The sequence below is a fragment of the Pinus tabuliformis genome, chromosome 9 (genome assembly GCF_031772625.1).
Source record: "Pinus tabuliformis cultivar Carrire ecotype Pingquan chromosome 9, CPIR1, whole genome shotgun sequence".
NCBI classification, from domain to species: domain Eukaryota; kingdom Viridiplantae; phylum Streptophyta; class Pinopsida; order Pinales; family Pinaceae; genus Pinus; species Pinus tabuliformis.
Genome location: NC_142307.1, coordinates 134,977,284 through 135,002,295, shown reverse-complemented (window position 1 = coordinate 135,002,295; position 25,012 = coordinate 134,977,284). Strand labels below are relative to the sequence as shown.

The 25,012-nt window shown below is 39.9% G+C and overlaps 1 protein-coding gene across 2 annotated transcripts in view; it reads left to right on the top strand.

Annotated features, from left to right (window-relative positions):
• Positions 1-8,642: 8,642 nt before the first annotated feature.
• The window catches only part of LOC149147465 (CASP-like protein 5B1), a 59,334-nt gene continuing 42,964 nt past the window's right edge, over positions 8,643-25,012 (top strand). Inside the window, exons 1-2 of one of the 2 annotated variants that reach the window (XM_089438869.1) lie at positions 8,643-8,881; positions 8,976-10,263. In XM_089438869.1, coding sequence (XP_089294995.1) covers positions 10,133-10,263 — 131 coding nt within the window. In that variant the 5' untranslated portion in view covers positions 8,643-8,881; positions 8,976-10,132. Of the gene's footprint in view, positions 10,264-25,012 lie in introns of both variants that reach the window. The other variant, XM_089438868.1, reaches the window with a different exon arrangement.

Sequence of the window (25,012 nt, the reverse complement as noted above, 5' to 3'; positions counted from 1 at the left end):
GGGTCTTACTAGTTACTCCTTTACAAACCTTTCTTAATGAAGCTTACAACCTAGAACACTAGGGGTCTAGGAAGTAAAAGGAAACAAAGAACTCTTAGCAGTAGAATGAAAGTAGAAAAATCAGATATGGTTTTTATTCAGGAAACAAAATGTTCGATGGACAAGATCAGAGAGATACACAACAAATGGTTAATCAGGTATGAGTATCTCGAGGTTAAAGCGGATAACTCGGCGGGTGGGATTCTTACTCTATGGGATCCTAAAAAACTTGGAATCCTGGATGCCGAAGCTTCTAGGAACTATTTATCACTGGTGATTCAACCTTTGGATGATAAGGAGATCTACATGATCACTAATGTCTACGGTCCTCAAAACTAGATGACAAACTTAAGCTTCTCAACTCCCTTGAGAAGATGAGAGAGAGATATCCTTATATGCCCTGGATTCTGGCTGGGGATTTCAATATGATCAGATCTCTTACAGAGAAAAAAGGTGGTACCAGAAAACTAGGCAGAGATTCCATTGCCTTCCAGAACTTCATGAATAACATGGGGCTAGTGGACACCGAAACAGTAAATGGCACTTTTACTTGGAATAATAAGAGGGGAGGGGCTTCTCAAGTCGCCTCTAAACTAGACAGATTCATAATCTCAGAGGACCTCTTTCTCAAAGGCCTTGATATGTCAGCTTCAATCCTTCCCTTCGGAGGCTTGGACCATTGGCTTGTCCAACTTGAAGCTACTTTCATGGTTACACCGAGGAACAAACCTTTTAGGTTTGAAAATGTCTGGCTCTCTCACCCTGACTTCACCAACAATATTGAAAAATGGTGGGCGGAAGATATGCCCATTCAAGGCACTAAAATGTTCATGTCGCAGCAGAGACTTAAAAACATCAAATCTAGGCTTAAATGTTGGAACAAAAAAGAGTTTGGTAATATTTTTAAAGCCAAAAGAGAATTTGAGCAGAAACTCTAGGAGATTAATCAGATCACCATATCAGAAGGTTTTACCGAGGAACAGAAAATTCAAGTTGATTCTTTTCAAAATGAATGGGACAATTGGTGCATGCAAGAGGAGGTTTTCTAGAGACAAAAATTGAGGATGCAGTGGATTAGAGAAGGAGAAAGAAACACAAAGTTTTTTCATAGATCAACCTTGGATCACATATCTCATAACAGAATTTCAAAACTTAAAGAAGCTTACAACCTAGAACACTAGGGGTCTAGGAAGTAAAAGGAAACAAAGAACTCTTAGCAGTAGAATGAAAGTAGAAAAATCAGATATGGTTTTTATTCAGGAAACAAAATGTTCGATGGACAAGATCAGAGAGATACACAACAAATGGTTATTCAAGTATGAGTATCTCGAGGTTAAAGCGGATAACTCGGCGGGTGGGATTCTTACTCTATGGGATCCTAAAAAACTTGGAATCCTAGATGCTGAAGCTTCTAGGAACTATCTATCACTGGTGATTCAACCTTTGGATGATAAGGAGATCTTCATCATCACTAATGTCTACGGTCCTCAAAAACTAGATGAAAAACTTAAGCTTCTCAACTCCCTTGAGAAGATGAGAGAGAGATATCCTTATATGCCCTGGATTCTAGCTGGGGATTTCAATATGATCAGATCTCTTACAGAGAAAAAAGGCGGTACCAGAAAACTAGGCAGAGAATCCATTGCCTTCCACAACTTCATGAATAACATGGGGCTAGTGGACACCGAAACAGTAAATGGCACTTTTACTTGGAATAATAAGAGGGGAGGGACTTCTCAAGTCGCCTCTCAACTAGATAGATTCATAATCTCAGAGGACCTCTTTCTCAAAGGCCTTGATATGTCAGCTTCAATCCTTCCCTTCGGAGGCTTGGACCATTGGCTTGTCCAGCTTGAAGCTACTTTCATGGTTACACCGAGGAACAAACCTTTTAGGTTTGAAAATGTCTGGCTCTCTCACCCTGACTTCACCAACAATATTGAAAAATGGTGGGCGGAAGATATGCCCATTCAAGGCACTAAAATGTTCATGTTGCAGCAGAGACTTAAAAACATCAAATCTAGGCTTAAATATTGGAACAAAAAAGAGTTTGGTAATATTTTTAAAGCCAAAAGAGAATTTGAGCAGAAACTCTAGGAGATTAATCAGATCACCATCTCAGAAGGTTTTACCGAGGAACAAAAAATTCAAGTTGATTCTTTTCAAAATGAATGGGACAATTGGTGCATGCAAGAGGAGCTTTTCTGGAGACAAAAATTGAGGGTGCAGTGGATTAGAGAAGGAGAAAGAAACACAAAGTTTTTTCATAGATCAACCTTGGATCACATATCTCATAACAGAATTTCAAAACTTAAAGATTCTAAAGGGAAAGAGCTCGTCTCTCACAAAGAAATCAAATATGTCCTAGTTCAACACTTCCTTAGCATAGCAGAGGAGTCTCTCGTCGGTAGATCTCGGTTCATTAACAAATTCACCAAGTTCATTCCTAAGCTTGTAACCAGGGAAGACAACCATAATCTTAACAGGCTAGTGTCTAAAGAGGAGGTTAGTGGAGTTATCAATGAGATGCAAAATGGGAAAGCTCCTGGCCCTGATGGCTTCAATATGGACTTCTTTAAAGCGTTCTAGAAAACAGTCAAACAAGATATCCTTGATGTTGTGGAAGACTCTAGAAGATCCAAAACTATTTTGAAGCTCTTAATGCCTCTTTCACAGCTTTGATTTCAAAGTAGGAAAAAGCTATGACACTGAATAGATTCAGACCCATAGCCTTATGTAATGTGGTGTACAAAATTATTTCCAAAGTGATCGCTGACAGACTCAAGCCTCTTCTTCCTGCTCTCGTCTCAGAGGAGCAAACTAGATATGTGGAAGGAAGACAGATTCTTAACAACATCATACAAGCTCATGAGGTGGTACACTCTCTTAAGAGCAATAAGAAAGCTGGTATGATCATGCAGCTTGACCTAGAGAAAGCATATGATAAGGTAAGCTGGTCTTACATCAGGGCAGTGCTAAGAGCTTATGGTTTCGACCACAACTGGATAAGATGGGTCATGGCCCTTGTATCCATGGCTAACTTCTCCATTCTGCTTAACAACTCTCCCTCTAGAACCTTTATGCCTTCTAGGGGTCTCAGACAAGGGGATCCACTTTCCCCCTTCCTATTTGTTATCATGATGGAATGGCTAGGCAGAGCGATCAAAATGGAAAATTATGAAGGAAGAATCCAAGGTCTGCAACTTACTCAGGATGGTGTTGCTTTTACTCATCAACAATTTGTTGATGACACAATGCTGCAGGGCATTCCTATGGTCAAGGAAGCCAGAGCTTTCAAAGAAATCCTGAACGAATTTGCATTGGCCGTTGATACAGAGGTAAGCCTTGACAAATCAAAGGTGTTCTTTTTTAACACAGGCATTGCTATTCAGAGGAACCTCACCAGAATTCTTGGGTTTCAATGGGATCAGTGACCTTCCAAGTACCTTGGAATGCCTCTTACTAACAAACCTCTGAGAAAGGGAGTGTGGGAACCGGTAACTAATAAACGTCAGGACAAAGTCAGGAAATGGACCAGCAGGGCTTTGAATTTGGCAGGGTGTCTTGTGCTAACTAAGGTTGTCCTACAGGCTGTACCCATTTTCATGTTTTCAGCTCTTTCCTGCTCCTAAAGGAGTTATGCAACAAATCAGGAGTATTCAACGAGATTTTCTTTGGGGCAAAGTGGAAGAGAAAATAAGTGGGCTTTGGTAGCTTGGGACAAGCTCTGCAAACCTAAGGCCCATGGTGGTTTGGGGTTTCATGACCCTGAAATCCTCAACAGAGTTTCGGGAGCCAAACTTTGGTGGAGGTGGCTCAAGGAATCAACCACCCCTTGGGCCAAGCTTTGGAAGCAGAAATATGCAAATAATTGGCAGGAGAGGGATCATATCCGAATGTCAAGGCTCATCAAGGGCTCCCACATTTGGAACCTTGCTTGGGAGAATAGAGCCATTGTCCAGAAGCATAGTTTCTGGGAGATCCGAGATGGGAACCTTGCACAGTTTTGGGAGGATAACTGGCAGCAAGAACCAAATTTGTTTAGGGAAGAACTAACCGCTCTAAAAAATGACACTGAAAACAAAGGTTTACTTATGGTAAGTGACTTCTAGGATCAGGTAAGGAACAATCGTAAATGGAGAATGTGGAAGGATCTTGGTTATAGTGAAGGGAATCCTTTGAAGGCCCGGGCGGATTCTCTTGCTCTTGACTTGGAGCAGAGGAAGATTTTGGTGTCATCCTCGTATGACCAACTAATATGGGGTCGAAACACCAAAGGAACCTTCAACCTTAAAGAAGCTAAATGCATGGCCCTAGGTTTAGATTATCCAAACCCTGATCAGGTTTGGAATGACCTTTGGAAAAACTCGCAATGGATGAAAATCGAGTTGTTTATGTGGTTGGTTCACCAAAAGAAAATTCTCACATGGGAGAATCTTCTAAAAAGGGGCTTTGTTGGCCCATCCAAATGCCATCTATGTGGCTTACAGGAGGAGATGATGGAACATTTACTAAACCTCTGCCCCTTCACCTCTACCTTATGGGATTGGGCGACCTCAGTCTTTAGGCAAACTGACAAGGACAGACTCAACATCACCAACTCTTTGAAGAATTGGAGGAAAGGCTTCTCAGGTAATCAAATCATTAATAAGGCCTGGAGTATGGTTCTAGGCTTTATTATCTGGGATGTCTGGAAAGAACGCAATGGCAGGATTTTCAAGAACAAAACAGGCTCGACCTAGAACATCATTGTCCAAATTTTACGATAGCTCAAAGATACAGTAGGATCCCTTATGTGGAAAATTCCTGAGGACCCTCCTTCGCCCCAGGATGCTCGCATACTGCTGCAGTTGGGTCTCCATTCTCTGGTTCCCCAAGGCACTGTCAAGGGTGTGAGCAAAACAACTGCTGGTAAAGATATCTGGCAGCCTCCTCCTCATGGTTTTTGGAAAATCAATATAGACGGGGCCTCTAAGGGCAACCCAGGGATGGATGGATTTGGCGGTGTCATAAGAGATGAGCAGGGGCGCATAAAGGATATCTTTCACAGTCATTTGGGGACTACCACTAATAACATGGCAGAGCTCATGGCCTTAGAGCAGGGCCTGGAAATCCTGATGGAATCAAATTTACACAACGCCATCATTGAAGCTGACTCTGAATTGGTCATTAATGCGGCCAAGAAAATGTGTAATGGAACAACACCTGGAAAAGTGTCGAAACATTGGAGGCTCTCACATGTATTTCAACGTATTCATTCCCACTTGCGAACCCTGAGAATCGTCAGCTTCGTTCATGTGCGAAGAAAAGTCAATATGTTAGCTGATTGTCTGGTGAATGAAGGAGTGCTATGTAAGGAAAGCTATATTCAGTACAACTGGGATTCTATGCCCTCTGGTAAACTGCGTGACGATTGTGAACGACAAGCACCCAAAGACATGGAGTTCTTCTGGACCACGAATAATGAGAAGGAGGAAGACTAGTGGGAGTAGGAGAGAGCGGAAGTCCTTGAGCTTGGTTGAAGTGTCGCAGTAAACCCTAATCGTCGATCCCACGGTCAATGCTTACATCATAGCTAACTACAAGAGTTGAGCATTTGGTAAACAACATGCTAGTTGACGCTCCGCAAGACATAGGATTTGATGGCCTTCATTATCGAAGGGATAGCGGGTTTTAAAATGGTCGGAGATTAAGTCTAAGAGCAGACCCGAAGTTTTATAGACCAAGGTTTATAATTTATATCGGCTTCGTGAAGCGGGTAAGTGTCGCGCAAGTTTCCGATGCGATATCATTGAGGACCGTCGGATCAAATGGGTTTTGATCTTGTTGGGTTGTGTTATATTCTTTCCACGTAGTTAATAGGGGGTTTGAAGGGCACCCGTAACCCCACTTTATGGGGTCTAGGGCAGCGCCCCGGAAAATTTTGGTTTTGGACCATATGTTAGGTTGATTACAAGAATGGCACCCTTTGATTACAAGAACTGCACCCAAGGGTTCTGAAAGATAGTGATTGGATGACAAACAACTTGTAATTATAAATATCTCTCAATCTGATGACGCTCCAGTCGAAATCGTATTGTAATCATATTGTTATGGGGACAAATGTGACCCACCTATGGTTTTGTGCATGATTTTCGCACATGTTTTTTTTGGACGCGATGGTTTTCGGTCCATGGTATTGGACGCGATGGTTTTCGGTCCATGGTATTGGATGCTTCGGCATGTATAAATATGTATTGTAACATTGAAAGGAACATAATGAAAATCAAGCTAGTAGTCCCGGTTTTGGGATCCAGGGAAAAATCTCTGTGCATATGTGTTTTATGGGTTATGCTCTCGCATTGTTTATTTTCTTTGTTTAAGAATTCGTATGCAGGTAATTTCTGTACAGGGTTAAAACCTACAGATCTACGGTGCAGGTTCACCGTGCAACTTTGTTGATCAGAGAGATTATCAACCGTCTGATTGAAGGTAAGATCGACGGTGGAGATTGAGCGATAAGATTTGATGAGAGATCAATAGTTTGAACACTTAGGAATAATGACTAGGGGTCTAATTTTGTTTTTGTGTTTAAGGTTTTGGGTTTTGTTGACCCTGGTGTTTGTTTATCATCAACGGGTCTGTCTTTTGTTGGTCTTTACACTTGTAAAGGCGTGTACCATATGTAATCTTTTTTTTTTTTTTTTTTCTTCGGTTAATTGAAGGCTCCACTCTTACTTGACAAAAAAAAATAATTATTTTAATAGTAAAATAAAAGAAAATAAAATATAACTAAAAATAAATGAATAAAGAAATTTATTTTGACTATAAATAAAATAATTAAATTTCCACTTTAATTTTATAACGACTTTATATAAAGATAAAGTAATTGAAAGCAAAAGGAATTTTTGTTTTTTTTTAATATTAAAGAAATATATAATTTGTTATTTTTTAACATGGAATTGAGAGATACCATATAAAAATAATATAATTGATATTACATGATATGTAATTAATTTAATGTTAAATTGGTATGTAATAAAAAAAATAAAAAAATATAATAATAACAAAAAAATATTTTATTAATCATAAATAAAATATTTCAATGTCCATATTAAATAACATAGTTTTATATCAATTTCATAGAAAAATAAAGTAATTTAAATTAAAAATTTCTTATGTTTTCATTTTTCATTATAAGGGATGTGTATAATTTATTGCATTTTTAATATAAAGTTGATATATAACATTTAATATATACATATATAAATAAAGAGAGAAAAATCTTATTCAGAAATTTATACTTTATTCATTAGTTTACATGTAACATTTTAAATATTAATAACAAATATAGTTAGTATGTATGTATGTATGTATATATATGTATACAAAGATAAAGTGTCTTATGGATGTATGTTTTCTACTTTCAGTGTGTGGAATGTAAATCTTAAATAAAATATTTCAATGTCGATTATATAGATTTGGTTATTAATATTTAAAATGTTATGTCAATTTTTTGTTTTTCAACGAAGTCGGTTATGTTATATTCATTCAAAAAAAGAGGGAGATTAATTCCTTGATACAAAGCTTTTAAGAAAATTAGGAAGGAAGCAGGAGCAAAGTTCCTAGATCTATTGATTCCTGCTTTTACATGTAGGTGAAAAGTTCCTATTTTACCTACTACATTTGGTTTATATGATGTAACATATTGTTGAAGCAACAAAGTACATTTGTTATTCATTGTTACCTAAGAAGAGATTCCAAACAATTGAAGGGAAAACATTTTGATTGTTTGATGGCAGATTCTCACGGGGTCTGAGACAAGGATGGCGCAAGAAGGGACAACAACTCATCTTGACGCCAACCTTGTCTTGCATGATATGAGCCCGCAATACTCCATTATGGCTCAATAATACGCTATTATGAGTCATGATGAGTTGGCGAGTGATTCTCATGGTGTTCCTGTGAGTGGAACGACTTTCAGGATACAATCTTCCACAACTAACTTGAACAAAAAATATGTTGAATTAAGTGCCGACATGCCAATGATTTAATGGCTTGACCAGATGTCTCTCACCCTCCTTCAACTTGATACACTTCCCAACCAATGTCAAGTTTATGCACCCACAATAAAAAAATTTACATAAAAATAATATTAAACATAATCTTAAAAACCTGTAATGTCAACATTCTCCAAACAAATGAAATTTCAACATTCTCCTTTCCTTATAAATAAATAAAATTTTAATGTCCTCGAAACTAAAAAAACCCATTATAAAACCAAATCAAATCTAAGTAAAACATTCTCCAAACAAATGAAATATCGACATTCTCCATAAATATCACCATTCTCCATAATTGAATGAGAGATTTTAATATCCAAGGAGGGTAAAAATAACTAATTATAGGTAAGACCAAATCAAATCTAACTAAAACTAAATCTACCTATTTGTACCACCAAAATAATTTCATTAATGATCATATACTACTGCGTGGATATGATATGTTGAGCTCATACTTTCAATACGGTGACGTGTACCTGTTCAACAACTCTGTAATTATTTTTGGGTTACTTTCCAATTAATTTGCAAAAGAAAGAATAATATTTTGCCGTCGCATGCTCTCGAACAGATTTTTTTTGGGTTAATTTCCAATTAATTTGCAAAAGAAAGAATAATATTTTACCGTCGCATGATTTCGAACAGCAATTTTTGAGGGTTTCGAGGATATTATTTTATCAGCTGTCGGCGATGAACGCGACGTTGTCGATTAGGACTTCAATGGGAAGCCGGCGAATCGGACATCGAACCCTGCTCCGTCATCCGATTTGTTGCGTTTCAAGGATTTCGGTGGACTTTCTTTGGTAAAATTTGAGCCAGAATCTCGTTGTTATTGAGGTCCGCTCTGTGTTTGTTTTTCCAATGATTATCTTAAGTGCATTTTAACATTTGGTTTAGATGCTGGAATGGCCGCCGTCGGAGATATTGGACTTCATTTAAGCCAGAGTTCTGTCTTGATTGGAAAGCATGGGAGTATATTGATGGAGGTTATGTTTGAACCATTCCAAGTTGTTCAGTCTGCCCAGCCTTCTGCAATTTAAAGTATTCTTTCAAACAATTTGGGTGAAAACTGGTACATTTTGTGGAATTTGAGGTGAAAACAGTCCACAGCCTTGCATTTGATGTTAAAGAAGGCTATATCTTCAAATCTCAGTGAAAAATAGGTCGGAGTACCCGGATTTGTTCTATTTAAACTAATTTTTCGAACTATCTAGTTCAAAACTGTTACAGCTTATGAAATTTGAGGGCGAAAGTATTCCACAGCGTTACATTTGATGTTAAAGAAGTCCATATTCTTAACTTCCAGTGGCAAATAGATCAAAGAGTCCGGTTTTGTGCGATTTAAATAATCATTTCCAACAACTTGGGCCAAAACTTTGTACATTTTGTGACATTTATGGTGAAAACAGTGCATAGCGTTCCGCTTGATTTTAAATGAGTCTATATTCCCAAAGTGTCAGTGCAAAGTAGGTCGGAATGGACGATTTATATTTCATCTAGGATTTCTGAAGGAAGCTAGACTCCGAGTGTTGCAGGCCTGTGTGATTGCTTATGTTCAAATTCATTGTCAGGAAAGTAGCAGGATTGGAGTAATTGTAACGGAGAAATGTGATATTGTCAAATGAAGCAGCAAGTTCTATGATACAGGTGCACGGAGAGTTTCGGTGCAGGAGCCCCTCGTTTGACTATGCTATTAGGTTATTTGCAGACTAGCAGCACCGAGAAGCGTTTACAGTCTTAGAAATAAGCCTGTCGTTTTCTCAATGGTTCTTTGGGTTGTTATGAAATGATGTTTGCAATCCAGGGTGTGATTTTCAGGGTATTTCTGAGGTTGTCGAAGTTCTTGTATATTTTTGTGGGGCATTTGTTGCGATGGCCGCAATAAGTCGCTGGAAGCATATATTCTAGAAAATTTTGCACTCAATCACGTTAGCTTCTCCAGATGAATCTTCGTTCTAGATGATATTGGCAGAAGTCTTGCAATAGTGATCTTGATCATCAGGTGTAGTTATAGGAGATTTTTCAATTGTAAAGAAATATTTTTCAGGGTTGCAATGAAGAACCTGCCAGGAATGCCAGGGACAGCTAGCGGTCTCGTGCTTCGTATAGGACAATTTATGTTTGCTGGAGCTTCAATTGCTGTTATGGTGACTGGCGATAAGTTTTCTAATTATACAGCATTCTGGTAAGGCTTCAATCCATTGTTTCAACTTTTATTCCTTGTTTCTTATTTTAACAATATGCTCGTTAGCCTATTTGCAATTGCAGACCTTTTTTCTTCGATAAATAAATTTTATCAATTTTCATCGATATGTAGTATGTACTGTACAATGAACTGGTGTATGTGTCACATCCTCTGCTCTTCATGTGTATGTAAAAGAGAAACATAACATCCATAAAAAACAAGGTCAGTTGCTTTCTTTTGAAAATCAGGTGAATAAGACCACATTTTCATTCTTGAATATTTGTTCCCTTTTGTCACTTAGTGATAAATAAGCAAGAATAGTAATAGCATTAGAAATGGTATCTTTCAGCAGGGGTAGATATGGTTCTTTACAATTTCAGTAAACTTGTGAAGATTTGAAAGGAAACCCAATTCTATATTTTCCTGATTTTTGCCCAGAAATTAGAAAGGGCCAACCCCTGCTAAAAAACCAGTGGATAGATTTTATACAGATAAACATAACACTTGCTAGAAGATATAAGGGTATGCTATCTATGGATCATCTTAGCTTATATGTATCAGTGTAATCAATATAACATTTGATAGAAGCCATATGTATCCCTTTAGCATACAGGGATTGTATAACAATGTTAAGGGGGAACATATACTTTATACCCTGTACAAGGGACCTATCCAGGACATGTACAATGAACGCATGAAGAGGTTCAACTGAAAATATAATGCATATTTGTAGCAAGCAATAGCCAAGCATTTTATATAAATATTCAACATGTATCCTGACATTTGTGTCCATAAATTGTCCACAATACGATACAAATATGAGCATATAACATTTTGTGGCATACAACTTATACAGGTACTCTATCATTAGCCGACAGTGCCTGGTATAGAAACCAATATACATAAGGTGGATGGCTCATGTTTAGAGTTATCCATGATATTGTGCTTATTACAAGTTGATCAAACATATGCTTTTAAGTTTTTCCACCTGAATTGAGGGGATTGCCATGGTTCTTGTTAGCCCTAATCACCTTGTTTGTCAAGGGGAATGCTGGAAGTTGTTTATTGGAGGTCATTGAACTGGCTTTGTTAAAATGAGTTCTTTAACAACGACTAACCTGCCATAAATCCAGAGATGTGATAATTGCATCCTAGTGATTGGATGCGTTCTCAATTGCTGGTGTGTGGACAGCCAAATTCCAAAAGGTTTTCATGATGAAATCACAGTGAGGAACATGCCATTCTGCAACAAGAAATTTATTGGAAGTGCAATTAATATCTTGTGACAGGATAAGTAGTGATGCCCCTTTAAAAGGACGTGTTTTGCTGCCCACCAGGACAAAGTTGTTGTTTTGATCCTTTTTTGTTAGCTGTGAAGATTGAAATGGTTCAGGTTATGGTGTTTGCCTTGATTTTTATTAAATCAGTTCTTCTATATTCAAGTCCCAAGGCAGAATGCACTTTATAATCTTTCTTAAACAAAGGATAAATAGGGGAACAGTCACATGCCATATTTCAATGTGGTGCATGATAAAATTTGTTGCCATAACTGAACCAAAACTCCAGTTAGATGGAAACATAACAATGATCCATGAAAATACACAGGGATTTAGCACAACTGTTCTTAAAGATGAATGCGATACTACATTTACACACTAATTTCTCCTATCAAGCTTATGAGTTATGTGCAATGGAATTTTATGTTTAGAGCACACATACTTGACCTAAGTTGCATTGCAGTTGGATACAACTTGGATCATACAAGGATGCAAGGACCCAGAGTGCTGTCAACATGCACCTCCTTTAGTCAAAACACATAGTAGATTTCATACCTCAATATTCTATCTGAAGATTTCTGCAAGTGTATCACTATTGTACCTGAAGATATCTGCTGATGCAAATGTGCCACTGTGAGATTTGCTGAAGTAGACATGTCTGACTTAATAAAGCCAACTTGTCTACTTTAATTTAAACATGCCTTGAATGACTTCTTAGTAATTATTCTTCAAGCAACCTTACTTTGATTTTGAACTCAATGATGCTCTATCAAGGAAGTTTGAAGCATGTTCCAAATACCTTAAGGAAAAAGAGATTAGGGCAAAATTTATACAAGCTGCCAGCTCAGATTAACTTTAGATTTACTTCTTTATGTTCCTTTGATGATTTGGCCTTAGGAGAAATATTGAATAGAGAAACTAAAATATCCGTTTAGGCGGCTCAGATTAGGGCCTTAAGGTTTACCTCAATCGGCTTAGATCAGGCCTCTGAACTAGGTCAGCAAGGTTTCCTTGATTTCCATGGACTAGCACAAATCACGTTGCTCTAAGATCACAGTAAATAATACCACAATACTTTGCAAAAGTTGTCTTAGAATACTAGAGCTGAAGTCAATAATCAACCATAACATGCCACGAATCTAGATCAAATAAGTCACAGAGAGAGGGTTTCAAATCGGCTTCAGTATATCTCACGTGTATGCCACAGAGAAGGGCCTCAAAAGGCAGAATATATCACAGAGATGTATAGCTGGTTAATGCCTTTGTCACAGTCCATATCATGTCTTAGACCAACTACAAAATGTTACAAATAACCCTTACCTCAGGTGCCGAGTCACCACAATCAAGCTTGGATTAGAAATGTTCATCAACAGAGCCTTAATGATTGAAGAATGCTCCAGATCTGCTAGAAATTAGGCTGAAGATACATGTTGCACAGGGTTGATCAATAGGTCAAACATCAACGTGACAGAAAACTTAGAAAGACCGATTTTTTGTTTTTGTTTCAGGACCTGCAACTCTGTGAAAAGATGCCTCAGAGAGGGCCAAAAACTTGCCAGAAGAGAGGTCGCTCTTGTCCACAGAACTTCTCCTTAAACCCTCAAACAATGCATCAGAATTATCACATACTTGTTGCCAAAGGAGAGGCGAGTAAGCCTCAAAGATCAACGAACCAGTCTCAACAATTGTTGAAGGCGTAACACAACATTTGCCACCTGGATCAGCTTCAAAAAGAAGGCCAAATGGTCACAGTGATGCTCAAAACAACTCAACGAAAACAATAATAAAAAAGACATAAGTATTAAGTGAGAAAACGCTTCAGAAATTCAACCTCCTTAAGATTTGCAAGACTACTCAAAGGCTGTGGACAATCAGATATATTTTGCACAAGTTCAGCATTTGATACTCGCCCTTGTGGAGAGAACGAGTCTCCTTTTATAGTGAGGAGGAGGGGCTCTCATTGAAGCTGACTAATGCAAATGGGAGGGAAAAATTGAAATTTTATTTTTAATTTTTGGAGCCTGTTACCACACAATCTAGCAAGGGTCCTAGGAGGGGTTCCAAAGGGACTACTACTAGACCAAGTGGCAACAATGGGACAAGGACCCACTGTCACCTCAGTCGATGCCCCTTGCTCTTTACGGACTTTCACTGATGGGAGGAGTCTTGGTATAAAGGAAATCACTAGAAGGGATAAGTCAATGATGAGGTACAATGTGATTTCCAAAGCCCATTCAAGGGAGAGGCTCAAATAATAGCTTGCTTGCTTCAAGGGCAAGGTAAAGGGCTCTCCAAGAAAGGCTCAAAGGGAGACCTAGACCTAGGCAATAGAGATATTCTCTTATGAAAGATGTCCTAGACCTAAGACTCTAAAGAACAAGGTGCCTCAAATGGCCTTGTGAGATAAAGAACAATGAAGATATGGGACCACAAAGGAGCCTTGGGAAGATCCAAGCTTGACCTAGGGTTTGAATGATCCTTAAGAGAGTGTCTAGGTTAAGTGAGGATAGGGGAAGGTCACAAGAACAATTAACTTCCATTGAGTTTTTGAGTAGATAGACCTTCAAAATGCCACTAACCAAAGAAGACCTAAACCAAACCAATTTTGGAGCTAAGGCTAGGTGTTTCTTACAAACCAACTGTGGGATAGGCCTCAAATTTGGAGGGCTATTAGAGGACACCTTAGCGCAATTCCCCACCAATTCGCTCTTCCAGAGGATGGCTCTAAAGAAATTCGCTTGACGCCCTAGGTAAGCCATCTAGGGTTAGGGCGGAAAATTTGGGAAGGAGGTAAATGAAAAGTCATTTTAGTGATCACCAAGGATTGAGATCAGTGCCTCGCCGATTGGGATGAATGGAGTCAAGATAAATTTGATTTTGAGATTTTCGCTCTACCAAGGAGTCCTTGTTGCAGCTTCGCTAGCCTAGAGAGGCACTAGTTAGGTCACAAGAGGAATATATACTTCATTTTACACATTTTGATGGAGTTTCAAGGTAAAGGTGCACAAACCAACCCCTAGGAACATTCGTTCTTCTTGTCAAGATGAATAACATATGCAATGAATCAAGATTCCAAGTGTTTCATGAATTGACATAAATTCTTAGGGTACAAGTAAATCATGACATAACATTCCATACATTAGACATGTATCAATAAGAAATTTTGCATGAAAAAGCACGTACATTGACAAAAAGAATATATCCATCCATCACATTTGCAAACATGAAAATCTAAGATAAGATAGCAATAACCCAAACATCAAAATGCATCAAGAATACTCCAATTCGTCCATCAATTGTAGGTTTGAATTCTTTTAAAAAGAAGAAATCCAATGCAAGTGATGATGAGCAATACAATGGGGCTCTCTTTTATTTATATGAGCGTTTGAGGTATTCGAATGGCCTAAATTATCCTAATGATGCCCCTAGAATAAAATAATGTGAAAAATAACACTACTTTGGCGACAAGCCCACCAAATAGCTCCAAAAGATGAATAATAAGCTTCTCAAGAGGGTCGAAATGATAGAACAATAGCTAATAGGGTCGTTGGAAGGCCAAATCAAGTCCCTCATGTGCCATAATGAATAGGAGGGCTCCAATAACAGTGATGAAAGGGGTGGCCCCTTAACCTCCAAGCAAATAACTTGTGGTGGTCCCAAGTAGATGTGGGGGCACGAAGATGGCCTCATGGGTTTCCAATTGAATCAAGCAAGCCTGTGCTCCATCTATAAAGGTTGGAATGATGATACAAGCCCTCCCTTGTCTCCTTAGGTGAGACAAAACCCCATTTGGGCCCTAGATCAACTGCCAAGTGTGTGGTACACGCATGTTGCTTGCTAGGCAATGTGGTCCAAGTGCATCATTATCATCAAATAACTGGGACACGAGCAAGCAATAAGTGGTGCTGAAGGATCCCATGGTGTGGCTATCTGCTCTCTATGGAAGAAAGTGTAACTAGGTTCGGTATTTATAAATGTAATTTTGATCTTTGTCCCTACCAAGAAAAATAAATATTATTTTTGTAAATTAGAACAACGAGTTTCTTGCTCATTCCATAGGTCTAGGAAAATCAAAGAGTCAAAGACATGTGTAAAGAGCTCTTCTTGAGCATATATGTAATGTATATGAGTCTACCTAGTGACTAGATTAGCCCTCCAAGACCAAGCACAATCCTCCAAGACAAGCACAAAGAAGTCTGCCTGCAAAACGATGAAGAGAATAGTTAAAGTCGGCCTCAAAATGAATATTAACATCAAGTCGGCTCACATATGAAGACACATCTTTTCGGTGGACATGTTGGCTCAAATATAGGGGCAAACCACTATATATACCCAGTCAGGGTCTGCGCAAAAAAGAAGAAAAAGGATCTCAGATATCTCTGAAATTGTGGATGAAGTTCAGGGTACAGTATTTCGAATAAGGTACAGGGTTACAGTGTTTCGAATGTTGAAATTTGATGACCAAAAAAAAAGTTTTCAACAATCCCAACCTTGTTTTAATTTCACCTTATCACTCCCATTCAGTTAAATATGCCATTTCCCATAAACATACATTCAACATATAGAATTCTGGAAATGAAATTTTCATATTAAAACACATGGGACTGTGAACACATGCTGAAAATAAATATGGACATAACCAAACCAACAACACACATAAAAATACACAAATTTTTGGTCAACTTAGACCCAGGCAAAACCCCTTCAATATTCTCTAGGGAAAACCTGTTATAGAGCTCTCCAAATTTATTTATCTTTCAGGTTCAGGAAAAATACATTTGCAGACAAAACAAAACAACAAAATACAACTTAACTCTTAAGCCCAAAACTCCTTGAAAATCGTGCCCACTTTGCCTCGATTTCCGTGCCTACTTGAAGATGAAAATATGTATTGTACGAATACCATTGTATGGATTATACTGTACAGACTATACGGATTTTTTTTCAAAAACTTCTCTCGAATGAAGTGTAGCTCACAACATTCAATGTTGTTCGTATTGTACCTTTTGCTGTCTTCTAAACTTTGATTTCCATGTCCAACTTTGCCCAAAAATCACTCTTTCAGCTTGCTGCAACAAATTTCTCCTTCAGAACTTTTCTCCAGTTCTCAGCCTCCTTTCTCCAATCTGCTCATGAAGAATGAATGCGGTCTCTCTTTTCTTTCCCCCCTTTTGTTTACCTAAATGATTTTTGGGCAACCCTAAGATTTAATGGCTCAGATTCATTTAGATCAAAGGATGAGAATAATTGTGCATTTAATTTTCACTTTCTATTTTTTAACTCACCCATTAAATAAAGTACCCACATTGTACTTTGTCTAAAGTCAATTTTCACTTTATAATTTAACATTGACTTTATCACTTATAAAGTCACTTTCACTTTATAAAGTCACACTTAGGAAAATAATTATTTTGGACACTTTTCCCTAGGTAGAGACTAACCCATGGGAAACCACTTGTCCAAGGTACATTAAAAATCAACACTCCCTCTTACCGAGGAAAGTGTTTCTCACCACACCTATTTTGTCCCTGAAATGGACATGCTTGCCTCTTGCCAAGGACTTCGTGAGAGCATCAACCCCTTGCTCATCTGTTGATATATACTCCAACTTCACTACCCCCTTTTGAACATAGTCCTTGATGAAATGATATTTGATGTCAATGTGTTTTGACCTGTCATGAAACACTGGATTCTTCGTGAGTTTAATGCAATATGCAACTCTGATTATCACAGTGAATAATCGTCGGTCTCAACTCCTGATCAAATAGGCCATGCAATAATTTGCGAAGCCAAATGGCCTTACAACTAGCTTGACTAGCAGAGATATACTCAGCCTCAGAAGAGCTCAAAGCCACTGACTTTTGCTTTTGACTGAACCACGACATAATTGTCGAGTCCAATCTGAAGCAGCACCCTAAAGTGCTTTTCCTGTCAGAAGCACAACCTGCCCAATCTGAATCTGTGTAACCTGCCAACCTCACTCCATCTCCCTGCCTATAGTCCAGACCATAATCAATAGTCCCCTGCACGTAGCGAAGAATGTGCTTTGCAACTACCCAGTGCACCTTCCTGGGCTTAACCATGAATTGGCTAAGTGTGTTCACTGCAAAACATATATCTAGCCTAGTGTTGATCAGATACATCAAGCTGCCTATACAATGTGGGATCCATCAAACTAGAATCTGAAGCATGAAGCTTCTTCTAGTTGGTGATCATAGGTGTAGACATGGGTCTATAGTCTGCCATGTGAAATCTGCTCAACACATCCACAGCATACTGCCCCTGCCCCAGAAAGATATGCCCCTCTTCCTACCACACCTCAAGCCCCAAAAAGTAATGCATCAGCCCAATGTCCTTCATCTCGAACTCCATAGCAAGATCCTCCTTGCAACCACTAATCAGTCTCTTTGCCCCAGTAATGAACAAGTCATCAATATACAACACAAGAATGAGCGAATCATCCCCTACAACAATGTAGTATAGGTTTAGATCTGCATCACTCTTCGTGAAACCCATCTGCTGCAAGTATCAATCCTCGAATACTAAGCTGTCGGAGCTTGCTTAAGTCCGTAGAGTGCTCGCTTCAGCCGACATACATGGGTCTCCTACCCAAGTACCTCAAAGCCCTGTGGTTGCTCAGCATACACCTCCTCCTCTATAACTTCGTTCAAAAATGCGGTCTTCACATCCATCTGATGGATCTGCCAACTCATTTCTGCAACAATAGAAATAAGGGACCGGATAGAAGTGTACCGAGCTATGGGAGCGAAGGTCTCATCATAGTCAACTCCCTCTATCTATGAGAACCCTCTAGCCAGAAACCTCGCCTTGAACTTCTCAATGCTGCCATCCACAACATGCTTGACCTTGTAGACCCACCTGGAAGTCACAATTGACTTGCCCTTAGGCCTAGGCACCACTTCCCAGACATTGTTCTTAATGATAGAGGCATACTCCTCCACCATAGCCTCTCTCCATACCTCCTGGCTGGCAACCTCCTCATAACTAGTAGGCTCAGAGTCAACAATGCTGGTAGCCTTGGCTACATAACTACAAACCTGCTCAGGTGGCACACTCTCCCTGTTCACCCTCTTCAGAGGACCAACGGACTCCGCTTCCTTCAAGGTGTCTTGAAGCCACTTGGGCCTCGTCTTCCCTGAAGAAGCTTCCCCATTGGGAACCTCATCCTTTGCCTCCCAGTCTGGTGAACCTGAAGGTCTGCCAATTGACCCTGGTGTGCCTGTACTAGCACCTGTCCTCGAAGAACCTGTACTGGCACCTGTGCCTGTGTCAACTGAAGTGCTGTGTGAACTCTGTACTAGTGGACTCCCTAAAGAAGTGCTCAGTGAACTCACCATTGGTGCCCCAAATGTCACTGACACTTAAGTACCTCCTGTACCAGTCAATCCAAAACCCTGAGGTCCTGCTCCCTATACCTGACCTCCCTGTTAAGGAAAAGTCTGTGACTCTCTCTCATCATACTCCTGTGATCTCCAATAGGCCATCTCCTCCTCGAACTTCACATCCCTCCTAATCACCACTCTCCGTTTATAAGGAATGAAGATCCGATAGGCCTTCGAAGTCTCGCTGTAAGCCATAAATATACCCTTCTCTGCCATGGGTTACAGCATCGTCCTCTGCTCCTTGGGGATATAAGAATATGTGAGACATCCAAAGATACAAAGATGTGCCACATGAGGCTTCTATCCAGTGAAAGCCTCCTCCAGAGTCATATTCCCCAATACTCTGTGAGGACTCCTATTACGAAGATAAACAATAGTATTGCAGGCCTCAGCCCACAAAAACAAAGGCAACCCTTGATCATGAATCATCACTCTAGTAGCCCCAACAATAGCTCTGTTCTTCCTTTCAAATGCCGCATTCTGCTGGGGTTGTAAGGAACTGTGAACTCTCTCCTAATGCCCTCGTGTGCACAGAAGTCAGAAAACCCACCATCAATGTACTCACCACCATTGTCTGACCTCAAGACCTGAATCTTCCTACCTGCCTGCTTTTCCACAAGAGCTTTGAACTCTTTAAAGCGATTGAAGACCTCACCCTTGGTCTTCAGGAAATATATCCAAGTCCTCATAGAGTAGTCATAAATGAATATAACATAATACTCATAACCACCCAAAGACACATGGGACATACGGCCACTAACATCAGTATGAATGAAGTCTAGTATACCTGTAGATCTGTTGTCGCTCGTTGGGAATGGTAACTTGGTATACTTGCCCAAAGCACACCCTCTGCAGACCTCATAATACTCGACACTGAAATCATGAACCCCAGTAGTGATCTCCCTCAGTACTCTCAAAGCTCCATGATGCATATGCGCCATCCTCTAGTGCCATAACTTGCACAAGTCTCTACTGCTGGTGCTAGTAGTGTGAGTGATACCAGATGTGCAACTCACCAATGCTCCTGCTGACTGAAAATTGAACCTATATAGTTTCCCAGAGCAAACTCCAATCACTTTGGCCGAAGTGATGGAAGCTCCCCTGGGATGCATCAATACCTACCCTCCTGAGAAAGTGACGTCAAACCCCTTCTCCTCCATAGTAGACACTAAAATCAAGTTCGTCTTCATCCCCGGAACATACAAAACATCTATGACCTTCAAAGGAGGCAAAGACTCCCTCTCAAAGGTCACAGTCCCCACACCAACAGCTCTCACAGTGCAATCATCTCCTAGTACAATCTCAATATCAAGTGCCCTCTCTGCAAGCTCTGAAAAGAACTCCCGTGCACCTATCATATGGCGGGAAGCCCCGCTGTCTATGTACCACACATTGGAGGATGTACTCCTACTAGATTTAGAAGTAATAAATGCAAAGTCCTGGTCAAACTATGAAGCAAACTGCTCCACCTCTGTTGAAGCTGCAGTACCCTTCTTCCCCTTGTTCTTGCTCTCAGGACACGTAGCAGCATAGCGTCCCATCTTCTGACATGCCCAACATTTGACTTTGGACATAACCGTATCTTTCTTCTTCTTCTCCCCTTTCCCTTAGCCCCATCTAATGAGGACCCTTTCTTGGCCTTCCCTTTGTTCTTCCCCTTGGCTGTCAAGGCTACATCCTCCTCATGTGCTATCTTCACCCCACCATTGCCAGTCTTTTGTATCTCATGCCGCACACAATCATCCTAGAATTTGTCCCAATTGGGAAGATTCTCCCTAGAGGTAACAACATCTCCAAAGACCTCCCAAGACTTAGGAAGTCTCGCTACAACTATCTTGACTAACTCTGTGGGTGAAACTGTCTCACCAATAGCAGTCAAATCATCACGTACCTGTTTGACCCTGCCAAGATAGTGAACTGCACTCTCAGCCTTTGTCATCCTGATGTTCTTCAATTGTTCTTTGAGTACCATCTTCCTGCTCTCATTGGTACTCTGATAGAGAGTGGTTAGAGTTGTCCACATCTGATATGCATATGTGTTTCCTCTCACTTGAGGAACCACATGATCCTTCAGACTGTCCATCAAAATCTTCTTTGCCTTTGCATTATTTTTTGTGAATTTAGCAAGTTCATCTGCAGTAGTAGGAGTTACAGCTACTTGCCGCACAATGTCCCAAACTGCTGCCTCCTCAAACACTGTCTGAATTTTGTCCTTCCAAACGACATAGTTGGATATCCCATCTAGTCTGTCCTCTATCCTTAAGAACATGGCCACGATTGCTGTCCAAAATTTACAAAACCAAGAAAATGGAGAAATGAACTTTCCAGCACACCTTCCGGTGCCAAAACTTCAGTCTGTGTGAAACTTCACCTTGTTGTCCCAAAATATCAATTTTCTATCCAAAAATTCGGTTTGTTGTCCAAACCATTGTTTGCTGCCCCAAACGTCTACTGTTCAAACTGCAATTTTCAACCTGTACCTCTGATACCATGTTGAAATTTGATGACCAAAAAAAAAGTTTCCAACAATCCCAACTCGGTTTTAATTTCACCTTATCACTCTCATTCAGTTAAATGCCCTTTCCCATAAACATACATTCAACATATAGAATTTTGGAAATGAAATTTTCAGATTAAAACACATGGGACTATCAACACATGCTGAAATAAATATGGACATAACCAGACCAGCAACACACATAAAAATACACAAATTTTTGGTCAACTTGGATCCAGGGAAAACCCCTTCAATCTTCTCTGTGGAAAACTTGTTAGAGAGCTTTTCAAATTTATTTATCTTTCAAGTTCAGGAAAAATACATTTGCAGACAAAACAAAACAACAAAATACAACTTATCTCTTCAGCCCGAAACTCCTTAAAAACCGTGCCAACTTTGTCTCGTTTTCCGTGCCCACTTGAAGTTGAAAATATGTACTGTACAGATATGGTTGTACGGACTGTACCATACAGACTATACAGATTTCCATACCGCTATACATATTTTTTTCATTTTTTTCTAAAACTTCTCTCGAACGACGTGCAACTAACATCATTCAATGCTGTTCGTACTATACCTTCTGCTGTCTTCTAAAATTTGATTTCCATGCCTAGCATTGCCCAGAAATCACTCCTTCAACTTGCTGCAACAGATTTCTCCTTCAAAACTTTTCTCCAGCTCTCAGTGTCCTTTCTCCAATCTGCTCATGAAGAATGAATGCAGTCTCTCTTTTCTTTTCCCCCTTTTGTTTCCCTAAATGACTTTTGGACAGCCCTCAGATCTAATGGCTCAGATTCATTTAGATCAAGGGATGAGAATAAATGTGCATATAATTCTCACTTTCTATTTTTTAACTCACCCATTAAATAAAGTACCCACATTGTACTTTATGTCTAAAGTCACTTTTCACTTTATAATTTAACATTTGACTTTATCACTTATAAAGTCACTTTCACTTTATAAAGTCACACTTAGGAAAATAATTATTTTGGACACTTTTCCCTAGGTAGAGACTAATCCATGGGAAACCACTTGTCAAAGGTACATTAAAAATCAACATCGAATAAGTACAAAAGTACAATATTTTGGATGGTTGCAATGAACACAATGTCTTTGCAATTTTGGGTGTAATCATGGTGCAAGAAATTACAGTCATAAGGAATTCGATCAAGCATATCTGTGTCTCAGCCTCCTCATAGTAGTAATGATCACTGTCTCAACATAATTGTGATCCCACAATAAGACACTCTCGGCATACTAGACACAGTCATAATGGCAACCATGGTCTCGGTTATAATCCTAGTGAAGACAAGGTCACGATGCAGATCTCGGTGCATTGATAAAGACATGTTATCAAAGTCATGATGAAGACAAGGTAGAGACCTCGTTGACATAGTGATAACCTCAGTAGAAGTGCAGTTATGATCTCGAGGAAGGCACAACTATGATGAAACAGTCATGATCTCGATGGATCTAAGAGCAGCTCTCATTCATATGGAGATCTCGTGAAGACCTCGGTGAAGGTGTAGCAATGATGTTGCAGCAGTAATGAAGATCTCAGTGGTGCAGTAGTAATGGCCTCAGTGGTGCAGCGATGATGATCTCAACAGTGACAAAGAAGAGGATTGGTGTCTTGGTCTTGGAGTGGCGTAGAAGGTCAAGTGTCATGGTCTTGGTATTCGTCAATTGGAATCTCTATAAGAAGAATTATGTGCGGGTTTTCCTCTCCAAGAGGGAGAGGTTTTGGCCCTGGCAGAATGCCAACATCTTGTGTTCTTGTCTCTTTGTTTTTGGTAGCTATTTGATGAAATAAGAAACACACACTCTAATAATGTCAAAGAGAAGATTGTGCTAATAAGAAAATTAAAAAGGCCTCACAAATACTTTTTTTTTTTGAAATGGTCGGTTGCTATATATTATATTCTGAAAAAAAACAAGGATTTCGAATCCTCTGGTACATAGATTGCGCAGACTGAGAAGGAGCAAGGGGTTTACAAAAAGTGGCTACCCCCTTGGTCCTTAGATTGCTTTTTTTGCTACTATTAAAGACAGCACTAGTATAGATTCTAATAAAGGAGAATAACAAAAAGATACATTTGAAATTCATTCAGTCAATCATGATGTGTTGGATTCCTCCGTTGATTCCTCCGGCTTGTCATCTTTAGCTTCTTGTTTGACGGTGGAGGAGCTGGTGGCAATGGCGTTCTTTTCCATCATGAATTTCAGAATGGAAATTGATTCTTCGGCATGGGCGCAGCGGTTTGTGAGCTGCCTGAATTGCTCTTGGAGGGAGGCAGCCTTATGCATAAAAAGCTGGATTTCTGCTTTATACTTTTCAGTGTTAATGCGGTCCTGATCAAAGAGTCTCCTGCTTTGCTCGTCAAGACGCCTATCGTGCTCTTCTAATCTTGCATCCAATAGACTTTGCTTTTCATCTAACATTGACTGCTGAGTCCTTATTTCTTCTAACTCAGCTTGCAGATCAGCACAGTGAAAACAATCCTCACTGCGCGCCATTGAAGGGAGAATGATGCGGTTGAGGAGGTAGGTGAAAACAGAGGTCAAGTGGGCGGGAGAGTTAAGAGCGTTATTGTAAGCTCTGACTTGATGATAAGTTCTGGAGACGCTGTCGGGAGAAACAGAGTATCCCGCTTTCAGAGCAACAGATACAGATGGGAGATTGGGCGGGGGCTTATTGCACGAACCTGAGGGGAAATGGACCAGAGGTCTGATGGGAGAGAGGCAGATGGGGCAGAAGGGAATATCAGAGGTGAGGGCGGAGAAAAGGAGAGTGGAGGGAGCTGGAGAGAGCTCGCTGTAGAGACGGACGGTGGGAGAGGAATAGAGACAGAGAAAGAATGAGAAGGGAAGAACTGTGAACGCCGGACAGAGACGATGAGAGGTGGGCGCAGAATGAAAAGATGGAGGAGCAGCTAGACGAGACGCCCTGCAGAGACAAACTTGAGCGTTCCTGTAGATCACCGCAACAGTAGTTAGAATGAAACTAGACAGAATAAAGTGAGGCGATACCAGAGGATTGTTCCTTCTGAGACTCTGAGTAAAAACGCCTGCTTCAAACAGATGTTGCTGCACAGTCTCTTGATCGCGATAGGCAACGCTTTGTTTGCTGATGCTCGCATTTATAGATTGGATCAAACAATGGGTAGAATGCCAAACTGGAGTCGGAATCACGGGAATGGTGAGGTTCTGCCCCAAATCTTTCAGACAATCTCCGTTTACTGTATTTTCAAGCCTTGTGCCGGCGCTGAATTGAGTTGTTTTTCCTTGTTGACAGGTGATTACCTCTATCGAGGTTCGGATTTGACTGGTTGTGCATAATACACTTTCTGCAGTTTGTTCTGCGACTGTGGAGACCATGCCCTTCGCACACTTGATGAACAAGCGAAACTGGGCAGTACCAGGATTTTTCTGAGTCATGGCAGGGGTTGAAAAGTTTCTCTATTGTTGTGCCTTAACACACCTTCCTGCTTTCCCACTGCATTATTCGCGCACTTGTCTGCTTTCGTATTTAGCGTGCGAAGAATGTGATAGAATTTGATGTTTTCAAAATG